The 14,679-nt window shown below is 32.4% G+C and overlaps 1 protein-coding gene across 20 annotated transcripts in view; it reads left to right on the top strand.

Moving 5' to 3' along the window:
- The window catches only part of erc2 (ELKS/RAB6-interacting/CAST family member 2), a 118,780-nt gene that overhangs the window by 60,058 nt on the left and 44,043 nt on the right, over nucleotides 1–14,679 (top strand). For 17 of the 20 annotated variants that reach the window (XM_087274164.1, XM_087274156.1, XM_087274162.1 and 14 more), the window contains 3 exons: nucleotides 5,002–5,157; nucleotides 10,993–11,160; nucleotides 12,406–12,573. In XM_087274164.1, the coding sequence (XP_087130290.1) occupies nucleotides 5,002–5,157; nucleotides 10,993–11,160; nucleotides 12,406–12,573 (492 nt within the window). Of the gene's footprint in view, nucleotides 1–4,222; nucleotides 4,385–5,001; nucleotides 5,158–10,992; nucleotides 11,161–12,405; nucleotides 12,574–14,679 lie in introns of those variants that run through there. The other 3 variants (XM_087274174.1, XM_087274172.1, XM_087274173.1) reach the window with 1 other exon arrangement.

Here is a 14,679-nt window from a genome sequence, read left to right as displayed (position 1 = left end):
ATCCTGCAATTTTCAGAACTCAAATCTTTCTTGTTAGTCTAAAAACAGGTATTATTGAAGCCAGTCTGCCAAAATGGCAGGTTGTGGAATGTTTATATAGCGCTTTTTCTGGATACTCAAAGCGCTTTACATATTATAAGGGGAAATCTCCTCATCCACCACCAGTGTGCAGCATCCACCTGGATGACACAATGGATGCCATATTGCACCAGACCACACACCAGCTGATTGGTGGAGAGGAGACCGTGTAATGAAGCCAATTAGGATATAGGGATGATAGGTTAGGCCATGATGGACAGAAACCAGTGGGTAAATTTGGCCAGGATGCTTTTTAAAATGACATCCTGGGATTTTTTTTACAACCACAATGAGCAAGGACCTCGATTTAATGTCACTGAGCTGTATAGAGTCAGTATACTGGGGCATTAGGGCTCACACAGGCCGCAGGTTTAACGCCTCCTGCTGGCCTCACTAACACCACTTCCAGCAGCAACCTAGCTTTCTCATGTGGTCTCCCATCCAGGTACTGACCGGGCGCAGCCGTGCTTAGCTTCAGTGAGCGACCATGTGAGAGTTGCAGAGAGCTATATGCCAACATCACTGCCTGTTTAGATCCACCCAACAATTCAAATTGACTTGAAAATGAGAGGCACACATGTCTACGCAGAAAACGATAATGAAAATGATAATGATAAAGAAGCCCCAAAAACAAAATTATGTTTTAAACTTAAGATTAAGTTCCAGACCGACTTAATTTCACCATAGATTTGTTTTCAAACTGGGCACAATTTGATTTTGGATTTTTTAGAGAGACAAAAATTAAATGCGGTTTTAACCATGTTGGATCTGACCATAATGCTTTAAAGGTCTCAAGAAGTGCTTTGAAATGTGCATTTTATTCGAAATTTGACATAATCTTAAGTGAAACATGAAGGGAGTGTAGGACATTGAGTAGCTCCTCCCCTTTAAAAACAGCCAATTGAGTTTTGTTTTTAAAACAGCTCTGCTAGTGAGAGAGATTGAGCTTAAACACTTCAAATGAAAAGCAAATGAGAAGTGTCTTGAAGGGGGTGGAGCATGTCAGATACTAGAGAACATTTGATTGGTCAAGATTTGAACCTCTGAAGTACGAGGTGAAAAAAATTGTTGATGCGTTTAGGCGTAAAAGACAAACTGCAGCTTTGGGTGTTTATATCAGGTTTATATCTTCTAAACGCAAATTTTATAGACATCATTAAAACTAACATACTGATTGTAACATCTAAAATATATATTTTTTTTTTATTTCACCTTTAATTATGCCTTCACTGTTGAGACTGTTAAGACTAGTTTAATTATGCCTTCACTGTTGTCACTGTTAAGACTAGTTCACACTACAGGATTTTAAACCCGATTTGAGTCCGATTTGGAAATTAACGAGCTCGCTGACTGATCGGATCGTAGAGAAAAATGGGGAGCTCGGCAGTCTTTATGTATGAACTACTAAACAATGCTTCAAAGAGGCTCACTGAAGCGATGGAAATCTAATATCTAGCAGGCTAAACATTCCAGACCAGTCGGCCGACTCGACTCCACATGCGGTCAGATGCGGTGGCGCCCCCAGAAAATTTTCCTAGGGGTGGCCAGAAGAGGCCACACCAAGTCTTAGGGTGGTGCCCAAAAAATGCAGTGTAATGTTATATTTTTGTTTGTAGTAAATGAAATAATGTGGTTTAAATTCATTTAATGTATTACTCTTAAAATATTGCATATTCCCATTGTATTTATTTATTTAAATATTTTACATTTTTGCAAGTACATTTAAATTAATAATATCAACAGCAATGTCATTGGGGTGGCCAGAGGGGTGGCCAGAGTTTACACAGGGGTGGCCGTGGTCAGATGTAGTGACGAGCTGCAACCAATGAGAGAGGATATCAGCATGAGCTGAATGGCCAGTGTGTTCAGGAGCTCAACAGAAATGTCTGATTGGCCAAAATGGGCACATGCACTCGCTTCACTCTGGGTTTACACAAAAAATATTATCGGTAACAGTTTACATTAACAGTACATGAATAATGATGCATTACTATGTAAACTCAACATTACTTTAGTATGAATAAATGACGAATTAAGGTGGTTGGTGATTATGAACTAACATTAAGGCAAGCCATTTTAATCGGCGGCCATGTTTGAAACGCCTCTCGGGCAGTATTTGCTCATGCATTCTGTCTGAATTTGGAAACATCAAATTCTCCAAAACTGTTTGCCAAGTTTATGATTATATTCAGAGCTTTACATTAACACTTACCAGCCCACTAAATGCAGGTAAATTTCAGCTCTGGCAGGTTAGACAGACACCTCCGCTAGCCACTTTGGCTGGTTGGAAATCCTTTTTAAATTGTAGTTTTCTTAAAAGCAGGGTTCGACAATAAGTGTGGCCCAATATTCGTGCAAATGCGATCTTAGAATGGAGAAGCAGCACGACTGACAAAAATAACTGTGTTCACGCGAGCAAAACAGTTAAAAAGAAGGTAAATACCGAATGAGAGGATGATTACTCGCGGGCTCCCGTTTACTTGCGCGAAGCAACCATGTCTAAAGGAAACTGGTGCGATTGGTTCCCTTTGAAATAGACTGAACAAAGAGCGATGATGCTGCACCCTCAGTCCTGCTGCTTTCAAAAGCTCAAAATTGAAATTAAATACAAATATTCTTTTGTAAGCAGCAGCGGTCACTTTTAATTATTCTTTAAACAGATTATTAACAGGCCTATACTAACCGTGTGCACGTGATCATCCTTTCATTATCAAACACGGTATGTTTCACCTGCTTTCTTTTGCTTACAGTTATTTTTGTTAATATGGTTTAATCATATTTTTTTACAATAACATTGCTTTAATGGGAGATTACTCCCCGTTAATGTGTAGTTAACTGGTGATCTGGGACTTTTAGCCATGACAGATTGCTGTGCATATTTTTGATACATGACAATATTTCCTTTTTTAAATGTAATGTTTTTTTTTTAAAGAAAAGTTTTGTTGAATTAAAAAGTGCATCTACAGAGCTATATTTTTAGCTTATAAAAAATTGTGGCTAAGAAATACTTATTTGGTGTGGTCAGAGATAAATTTGGTAAATCCTTAATTTTGAGCCCTGAAAAGTCATGTGAAATAAAAACTGATTGCATTGCGACAACACATTTGCTCATGCACACTGAGCCAGATAATACACAATACACACAGGAAGTTAAATGAATGAGGAGGCATGTGGACATAACACAACATCTAAATCAACTCATTTTAGCATGTCAAATCAAATTTATGCATATAAAATATATTTTCCCAACCAGAAAGTGTGGCTAGTGAAAACGGCGAGTGGCTAGTAATGTTGGAAATCTACTAGCCACAGTAGCTGGTGATCAAAAAAGTTAACGTGGAACTCTGATTATATTATATATTTGAAATCAACAATACAATTAAACAACTGTCTCATAAGCTTCGTTTCTAAACGTTTGAATCACACAAAATCAGAATTTCTTTTTCAGGTTGCCCTAGTGAATGCGCAAGTAACAAGATCACGACACCAACCTCATTTATGGCAGCGTTGCAAATTTCCATCCTCTGGATAATGCTTTGTCAGATCACTGTGGTCTTTTGAAGTAATTCATAACTTGGTCTTGATGGCATATCTTCTCCAGAAATGTCAGCGACTCTTTGTTTACAAGTTTTGGGCGTTCTTGTAGTTGCTGTCTTGTGATTTTGACAGGATGCATTGTACCTCAAGCTCGTTTACAGATCACAAAATCAAAAACTTTTGTTTTCAAGTGCAGTTGGTTCATTAAAAAATACAAATTTCAAGCTTCATGTGGATATATTTCTTATGTGTTTGAAGCAAATATTAGCTGAGATTCCAGTGTATTTGTTAAACAAAAAGCCTGTCATAAAGCACACGTCTGGTCCGAGCTTCTCCCGCAGACTGATTAATAATTGGCTCCTGTAGGTGGGGCTTCATTCGCCATATTGACCGTTAAACGATAAACTATATGCTTTCTATAGTCTTAGACCTATTCTAACAGTGTTTTTAATTCAAAACATGAGCAGAAAATAGCCTGTTAGCTTTCAATTATGACATTTTTGATGTGCAAAATCTTTATAAGTGGACCTTAGAGACTAAATCAACAAGGAAAGTCAGTTCATGACCCGTTTAGAATTAGCAGCGATGTTCTCCCGCCCTATTGGCCGAGCAGGGATGCTGATTCCGGTGCCATGGGAACAGGTGGAGTTGTTTACAACACCGAGAGCACGGATGCAGGCGTGGGAGACGATGACAGAAACACACAGCGGAAATCTGATCTGTTTGCATGTGCTCTGAAGATGGATAATATCTCTCATAGAGCCGCAAGGTATAGCATTACCTTCACTTACTACTAAATGAGCAAACATTACAGTCAAAGCTGCGATTTCTGCAATGCTTTTCAAAGGCCTCATGTGTAAATGGTGTCTATTGATGTCTGTGAGAGCAAAGAGAGAGAGAGAGAAGGGCGGGTTATCAGAGGAAGGCAGTGGCAAACATGCTCTTATGTACAGTATGTCTGAACGGGAGATGGACCATAGCTAATGCCAAAGACGTTGTATTATTTATTTAAAAAGCTGAAGGAGCTGCAGCGCCGCAACCCTCTCTCCCAGTTCAAAGAGGCAAAAACGTGCAAAGAAAGAGCGTCTCTGTCTCCGTCCGGGCTGGATGTGCGCTCCTACTTCGACCAAATGGTGATTACATGCTGATCCATTAGCATGAGAGAGACAGATTCTGCTTTGGCTATGCAGCAGTACTGCAGCTCCTCACTGGCGATGCTGAGTTTTTGGCGTATCCCTGTCTTGTTGTGATTTCTTCCTGTGTGTTGGGAATTGGGGTTTGGCATGCCTCGGACCCCTTGAATCTGCACCCATAAAAAGTTGTCATTGCTAGCTTAAGGGGATGGAGTACAACGTGGCTAATTTTTCCACTAAATTGTTTATCCAGGACACCAAAATCGCCTCCTTGGAGCGCAACATTCGGGACCTGGAGGACGAGATTCAGATGTTGAAGGCGAATGGATTGCTGAATACAGAAGACCGAGAGGAGGAGATCAAGCAGATGGAGGTCTACAAAAACCACTCCAAGTTCATGAAGACCAAGGTAAAGAGCTTCTTTAAAAAGATAAACATTGCACTTGGGGAGTGTAAATGCTCGCATTGTGTGCATGTGAGATGGTATAAAGTGTTTTTAAAGGAATTCAAAAGTAAAAAATGTTTTAAAAATTTTGTTTTATGTTTTATTTTATTTATTTTTATTAGTATTTTTTATTTTGTTTTATTTTGTTGTCTTATTTTATTTTATCTGTTTTTTTATTTATTAATTTTATTTTATTTTGTATTATTATTTTTATGGTATTTTTTTTTATTTTATCTTTATCTTTATATTTATTTTATATTTTTTTGTTCAAATGTTTATTTTATTTATTTTTTTATTTATTATTATTTTGTATTTTATTTTATTTCAATTTTTGATTTATTTTATTTTATTTAATCTTTATCTTTATTTTTAATTTTTTAATTTTTATTGTTTTTTCATTTTATTATTATTATTATTTTGTTTTATTTTATTTTATATTTATTAAAGATTTTTATCTATTTGTTTATTTATTTTATCGTATTTTTAATTTAATTAAAAAAAAATTTTAATTACTATTTGAAGTTGTGAACACGGATGCTTTTGGGATTATAGAAAAGTTTATAATGGCCATGACAAACTTAAAGGGGTAAAAATTAAATCTGTCATCATTTATTGATCCTGCACTTAATTAAAACTTTTTTCTTTTTTCTGTTGAACACAAAAATATTATATATATATATATATAAAGAGAGAGAGAGAGAGAGAGAGAGAGAGAGAGAGAGAGAGAGAGAGAGAGAGAGAGAGAGAGAGAGAGAGAGAGAGAGAGAGAGAGAGAGAGAGAGAGAGAGAGAGAGAGAGAGAGAGGGGGATTGATCATTTTCATTTTTAAGTGAACTATCCCTCATTGTAAAAAAACTAAAACAAATTTTGCCTGGCTGAAATGTTTTTGTTGAATCAAATGAGCTTTTCTGGTCATCTTAATTTAAATTTATAAGTTTAAAAATAATGTTATGTTAATCTTTGTATAGCTTAAAACAGTGCCAAAATGTGAACAGCTTGTTTAATTGAGTTAAAACATTTGTTTTAATATAATGTATGGGAGAAGCAGCACAAAATTAGTATACAAATCTTATAAAAAGACTTCCTAGTTTTCAGGTATTCATGCAGTTATTTTATGAGAAGAAGAGTGGAAAGTAAATAATAAGAACATGTTACTGTTTGTAAAAATAACATTTGTCAATAACAAGACAAAGACAAACTATGCAAAGTGGGAAATGTTCCTGTTTGTAAAAATAATGCATTTCACTTTTTCATGTAATTAAATGCAGTTAAGTCAGATATTCATTCATTCATTCATTTTCTTTTCGGCTTGGTCCCTTTATTAATCAGGGGTTGCCTCAGCAGAATGAACCATCAACCTATCCAGCATATGTTTTATGCAGTGGATACCCTTCCAGCCGCAACCCAACACTAGGAAACACCCACATAATCTTGCATTCACACACATACACTACGTCCAATTTAGCTTATTTTGTTAACTTATAGTGAATGTCTTTGTACTGTGGGGGAAACCAGAGCACCCGGAGGAAACCCACGTGAACACAGGGAGAACATGCAGACTCCGCACAGAAATGCCAACTGTTGCCCCACTATTTTGTAAATTAAAAAAATAATGATTTTTGTTTAATGTAAACACAAATAGTATGTACAGATTGGCAAGAAATTTATTACATCATGTGCATTCATTATAATTGATAAAAAGAAAATTTATTTGTTATAAACAATCTAATTTTTAATTTTAATTGAATTTAATTTAATTTTAATTATTTTATTTAAATGTATTTATTTATTTATTATTTTTTTATTGATTTATTTATAACATTTTGGATTGTGTGTGCATTATTTTATTTATTTATTTTCATCATTATTTTTAATTTAATTTAAATGTATTTTATTTTATTTTATTTCATTAAATAATTTTTTATTATCTTTTATTTTATTCATAGTATTCGTAACAACACAGATCGTGTGTACATCACTTTATTTTTAAAGATTTTTATTATTATTATTATTGTTATTATTTATTTTTAATTTTTTTTATTAATATAACTTTTAAATTGTAATTTCTGATTTGAAAAGAAAATCAAATGAACAGACCAAAACAAATATGTATATAATATCTTTTTCAAACAAATGACAAAAAGAGGCACCCTGAAAAACTGCTTTGTCACTGAAACAGCTGTCCTTTTCAAGAATGACATCATCCATATTTCATATACCCATATCAGTTCTCATGCACATAATGAAAGTCCTGCCCTTAGAGTGTTCTCTTATTGAATATAATATTACTAAAGTGAAATGTGTTATGAAACCTGCTTAGTAACAAATAAAACAATAAAGATTTACATATTTGTCATATCACTTTACATTAAGCATGATTTCCTATTAGCAGCAACCAGATCCTTCAAGCAGCTAAATCAGATGAAATACTCCACCGAGCGTCTTTTGAAAATAATAAATCTGTCATTTGCTGAAGTGTTTAGTTGAAGTGAAGTGTTTGGAGTGTGTCAGTGAACTGTAATGATAGCTCTGCTGAGTAATGCTAGAAGCAGCAGTGTTAAAATAGGATTTGTAGGATGTGTGTATATACTGTATTTCTCACGGTGGTGTTGCTGACAGTGTTTCTTGTCAAAACACCTCGGCTCTTCGGCTGCAGGTTTATTGGGATTTCTTCTTCTCGCACTAACTTTGGCTCAGTCCCAGTTTACAGTGCCAACAAGTCTATCGCGCATTGCGTATCAGACACTGCGTCTCTAATTATTAGCAAATAACACATTGCACAGGGCTGTTTATGGGTGATATTAGCTCAGAAAACATGCAGGTGTAGTTTTGGAAAATAACCAGATGATTGCATGATATTGTAAACTAGAACTGAAAATATGACAAACATTTCTAAAAGTTAATATAAATGATTTGGATGACATAAAACCACTTTCACTTTAGTAGTGTGATGTTCATATAAAATAATAATTAGGGTAGGAATTTCATTATTTGAGAATTGAACTGGATATATGAAATATGGATGATGTCATCCTGAAAAAGACAGCTGTTTCTGTGACAAAGCAGTTTTTTTGATGCTTCTTTTTGTCTTTTGTATGAAAAAAAAAAACTTTTATCTGTTGTTTTTGGTCCATTGATTGCAACGCTGATTTTTCAAATAAGGAAAATAAAATAGATATAAATACAATTAAATAATTAAATTAGATTAAATTGGCACAAGATTAATAACAATTATGTAGATGTATACAGATATTTTAAAGCTACATACATAATTTTCTGCTTCAAAAAACTGATAAAAAAAATGTATATGTTGTTTTTAAGACTGATTCAAAATAAAATTAAATAAACAATTAAAATTAAATAAAATTAAAACTAAAATTCAATTAAATAAATTCAATTTAAAATATGTTCATGAAATAAATTAATAAATAAAATATAAAATAAAAAATAAAAATAAAATAAAATAAAATAAAACATTGAAATAAATAAAATAAAATATAAAATATAAAATAAAATAAATTATTTTAAATAAAAAATAAAGTAGTTATAATAAATTAAATAAAAAAACTAAAATTGCATTATTAATTTAGACAATCGACATGGTGACTCAGTGGTTAGCACTGTTGCCTCACAGCAAGAAGGTTGAGTCACGGTTAGGTCAGTTAGCACCTCTGTGTGGAGTTTGCATGTTACAGTCCAAAGACATGCGGTATACAGTAGGTTAATTAAATAAACTAAATTGTCCGTTGTGTATGAGTGTGAATGAAAGTTTATAGGTGTTTCCTAGTACTGGGTTGCAGCTGGAAGGGAAACCACTTTGTAAAACATATGTTGGATTAGTTGGCTGTTCATTCCGCTGTGGTGACACCTGATGAATAAATGGACTGAACCACAGAAAATGAATGAATGAATGATTAAAGATTAAAAACAACTATATAGATGTATACAAATATTTTAAAGCTACATACAAAATTATATTTAAAAAAAAAAACTTTTTAAAAAAATGGATAAAAAATTTATCTGTTGTTTTATTGCAAAGCTGACTTTTCAAATAAAATAAAATAAAATAAAATAAAATAAAATATTTGTATTAAATAAAATAAAAAAATTTAATAGAATGTCTTTATTAACTTAGTCTTTACAAAATATTTGTGTAAAATAAAATAAACAGACACAAGTTTAAAACAACTACATACAGTTGAAGTCAGAATTCTTAACCCCCCTTTGAATTTATTTTTCCTTTTTAAATATTACCCAAATGATGTTTAAAAGAGCAAGGAAATTTTCACAGTATGTATGATAATATTTTTTCTTTTAGAGAAAGTCTTATTTGTTTTATTTCAGCTAGAATGAAAATGAAATGAATGAGAATGTCATGAAAATATCTAGAAAAATATTATTTACTTTCATCATGGCAAAGATAAAATAAATCAGTTATTAGAGATGAGTTATTAAAACTATTATGTCAATGTTAATGTTATGTTAATTTAATTTAATTTAATAAAATAAAATATATAACAAAATACAGAATAAAATATAAAAAATACAAAAGTAAAATATAATGATATAAAATACTTTTATTAAATTAAATAAACACTTGCTAAAAGCATTTATCTGTTGTTTTTGTAATTGTTTATTGTAAAGCTAAAATAAATAAATAAATAAATAAATAAAATATAAAATTAAATTACAAATAAAATAAAAAAATAGAAATAAAATCTAATCAAATAAAATGGTTTCATTAAATAAAAAAACTAAATAAAATGTTATTATTAACTAAGACTTTACAAAATATTTTGTAAAATAAAATACATTTTTAAGAATTGTAAGTTTAAAATTAATTATGTTTGTAGACTTATACAGATATTTTAAAGCTACATTTATTATTTTCTAATTTTCAAATTACAAAAGCCCAACAAAAGTACTAAAACAGAAATCACAGTTGAATTTAACACTAATAATATATGTAAAATAAAGGCAGCTTAAAATAAACTAAAATTCTATAATTGTTAATAAATAAAACATATAAGTACTGTAATAAATATAACTATAATAAATAGAAACACTAAGATTTGGCCTCATTTGCAAATTTTACACTAAATAAAATGCATGTGGTTTGGTAATCTGACCAGTGTTGTTTTATTACCATAAATAACTATTGTCATTTTAGTTTTATTATGTTCTGTTTTCAATTCTTTTAAAGTTTTAGTAAGTGTTGTATTTTTATCATGTTGTTATATGTCTATATTTTTGTTTTAATTATTATTTAGTTGCTAAATTAAATGTATATGCTTAAATATACATACTTAGTCACCAATATATGAAGTACAGATATTCTAGTGTTGTGTTGTTGTTTAGTCAATTGTATAATGCAGAATCTTGTCTCTCATATATTAATATATATTTTTTATCAGTTATGACTTGAACAGATTTTTTTTGGTCTCTCATTAGTTTGCCGGTGTGTGTTTTTGCGAACGTGTGTGGGAATCATTATGTTCAATGTTTTCTCTGTTTCTTACATGCTGGCGAATCAGCTGGGGGTTTTGTTGTGATATTTATAGACCTCAGTTCATCAATAATTCAAATGGCTGATGTATATTAAATGGGGATTGCGTTCTGTAATCTGTCTTTCCAGTGAGTGAGAACAGATGTAGAGAAGAAAAACTCAAGTGCACGTTTCAATTTTCCTATTAAGAAAAATTGAAATAATCTGATGTTTTGTAATGTTTGACATGCTAAGTGTTTTCTGTGTCCCGTAAATAAGTACTCTTTCTTTGTGGCTTTGTTTATGTCTTTCAGATTGACCAGCTCAAGCAGGAGCTCTCCAAGAAAGAGTCTGAGCTTTTGGCTCTGCAAACAAAACTGGAAACTCTGAATAATCAGAATTCCGACTGCAAACAACATATTGAAGTGCTCAAAGAATCCCTCACTGCCAAAGAGCAACGCGCTGCCATCTTACAAACAGAGGTTATTTTATTTTATTTTATTTTATTTTATTTTATTTTATTTTATTTTATTTTATTTTATTTTATTTTACTTTATTTTATTTTATTTTATTTTATTTTATTTTATTTTATTTTATTTTATTTTATTTTATTAGTTTATTTATTGTTATTAGTTTAATTTTGGTTTTAAAAAAAATGTATAATTATTTTATTTTTTTAAAAATTCATAAAATTTAACTTTGTCCATTGTGAATATTTTAATCATGTGTAAATTACTTTAAATTATTTATTTATTTATTTATTTATTTGTTTGTTTATTTTGTTTTATTTATTTATTTATTTTATTATTAAAATGTTTAAAAGTTTATTTTATTTATTTTATTTTTGTAACTTTATTTGTTATTTGTTTAATACATTTTAAAGTGTTTTTTTTTTTCATAAAATTTACCTTTGCCCACTATGAAAATTTTATATTTTAAATATTGGAGTGCATAACTTAAAAAAAAATTATTGATTTATTTTTGTTATTATTTTTTATATAAAATTTTTAATGTTTAAGTTTGTTTTATTTTATTTATTTAATTTCTGTATTTTTATTTAATTAAAAATATATATTTATAACATTTACCTTTGCCCATTGTGAAAATTTTAATCGTGTGCAAATCAATTTCAATTATTTTATTTTATTTTATTTTATTTTATTTATATTTTTTACTTTATTTATTTATTTTTGTTATTGTTGTTTTGTTTTTTATATAAAACTTTTATTATATTAAAAATAAAATAAAATGCTATTAAAATGTATTTTTTTATGGTAACACTTTTTATAGTCCCTATTGCACATTTTGTTGACTAAAAGTTGCATTGCAGCTACATGCCAATTACTTCTCAATTGAGTATTAGTAGACTTTTTGCTGATACTGCTCCTTCAACATTTAATTGACTTTAAGAAACTTTGCAAGTACTGTAGATGTCAACTTACACTAACCTTAACCCTATCCCCTACCTAACAGTCTATTTATAATCTAATGAGAATTAGTTGGCATGTAGATGCATTGTAACTTAAATTCAACAAAATGTGTTTAAGGGACCATCAAGATAAAGTGATACCTTTTAATATTTACATTCGCCTTTGTCAATTTTTAAAAAAAGTCTTTCCCCAGTGGAATCCCACAGAAATTTATATTTTCTGTGCATATTTGTTTTTTTCACTTATTATATTTTTAAAAAAATCATATTTCATTGTTAACCTAATATTCGTCTTCAGGTGGATGCTCTCAGGTTGCGCCTTGAGGAGAAAGAATCATTCCTTAATAAAAAGACAAAGCAGCTTCAAGACTTGACAGAGGAGAAGGGAACTCTGGCTGGAGAAATCCGAGACATGAAGGACATGCTGGAAGTCAAAGAACGCAAAATCAACGTCCTGCAGAAGAAGGTAATCAATCTGAAATGAATCAATAAGCATCTTAGTTTAAAAAACGAAAACAATCTACGTCTACACTGGCATTTCACCTAGCATCTCTGAACATCCCTCATTCCACACTATACTGCTGAAAACGCACATCACGTGTCCACACACACACACACACACACACACACACACACACACACACACACACACACACACACACACACACACACACACACACACACACACACACACACACACAAACACATACTCTGTCATGCGCTGCAGCGTCTGAGCTCCAGCAGTCAGCCCAGAGAGCAGTGCACATCAGACAGTTTATCAAGCATGTACCGCTGGATCACATCTCACTATAGTTGTTAAACGTGATATTTAACTCTTTGGTCTTTTCAATCAATCAGGTAACGTGTCACAGCGTCAGTACACTGCTTCAATCTTTCGCTTTCATACTGTATTTAGTAATTTTAGATACTACTCAGATACTGTTGGTTGGTTCCTGTTGGTTGTGCACATTTTTTACCAACCAAGTTTGTCGACGCCATTATAACAGCACAGATCACTCTGCTTATTCATGCCAGAGTCCCGAGGAAAAAGTGATTGACAGGTGGTAATTTGCGTGTAACTTTAATTATTTTTTTATTTGTTTATGATTTGGTTATGAGTAAAACAAAGACCATACAGGTCAGGTAGTTGAAACTACCTGAGCACCAAAAACTACCCTAAGGGGGGAAACATTAACAAAAGCAACTAAACATACAAACTAGGCTGGCAGTGAAGAGCAGGGCTGTACAAAACACAACATGACACTGGAAAGACGACGTGTGACGCACTGGCACAGAACAGCAGACAAGAGAAGACTGTAAAGTGAAAGAATTAGCAAACAAACAGGTGAACTTAATAAACTAATAATGGGTTAACAAGGAGGGTGGGACTAGAAAATAGATGGCACTACAACATGCAGCCAATGAGAGAATTTATTAAACGCATGTTCGCATGGAACACAACACTGAAGCATGCGGCTCATGTAAATGTGAACCACGTGCTAAACACAACACCAACACAAACACAACACAAGACACGAGCACACAATAAATGTAAACACACTTACAGTGCACTCACATGCGGCATGCATTTTTCCGATCCCAGCGCCAACCGAAACTGAACTAACTAAACTAGAGCGCTAAGAACAAAAACACTATGCCGTGAACAATTCAGCAAACACACCAGGATGAGAGCACGCATCCCAAGCACGCCCGGACTTTGCGCACCTGCATCAAGTGGGAGTGCCCACAACCCAAGGGCAGCCAAGATGTCACTCAGACGAGTAGTGTGAGTCCTCGACCCGAGACAACTCAAGCCGAGCACAACATACTAGACAAGATAGGACTATTGTCCAGACTCTGCTATCAAAACAAGAATTAACTAGAGCGAAGTGGCAGAATCTGGACAAATTCAGGATAATTAATTTCTCCTATTTAAAATAAATAGTCAAGTTTTACAGTGGTGGTATCAAAATCAACAATCCTTCTTGCCAAAAGTGAAAGACTGCACGTTTTGAATGTTTATATCTTCTAAATGGAATTTAGGTAAAAAATGGTGGTGTTTTATTGAGTTCTTGCAAAAATAAAACTATTTTTAACCTTTGTTTTATGCTTATCTTTAACAAATCTTAAAGCAACTCCATTTGTTGTCAAAGCTCATTTCTCATAGAGCTTTGTAACTCTGGGTAATGGGATATTGTGCCATTCATCAAAAAGAATGCATTAATTCTTAGGGGGGTTGAAGGAAGTGAAATCTCGCCCATTATCTGACCATACCGAATATCATCATCAGGCATAAATAATCCCACGAGATGCTTCCTGGACCATTAGAGACCAACCAGCATGTTTGACAGTCAGCAGCAGATATATACTGTGGTCTGAAACAATCTCAGGCTTCTTAAACACCAAGCATCCAAATGGAGAAGACGGTGAAAGATGAACCAGCAGACCGCAAAACACACTCAGACGGCCATGTGCTGTGGCCGTTACTCTTGAGTTATTCATCTGTGCAGGACGGCCTTGAGTATATGCACTTTCTGAATGACCGCTGAACATGAATCTTTGTGAAGCTCGC

The sequence above is a fragment of the Danio rerio genome, chromosome 11, assembly GCF_052040795.2.
Source record: "Danio rerio strain M-AB ecotype USA chromosome 11, GRCz13ab, whole genome shotgun sequence".
Lineage (NCBI taxonomy): Eukaryota > Metazoa > Chordata > Actinopteri > Cypriniformes > Danionidae > Danio > Danio rerio.
Note: the sequence above shows the minus strand (reverse complement) of the source record. Positions and strands in the feature narration are given on the sequence as shown.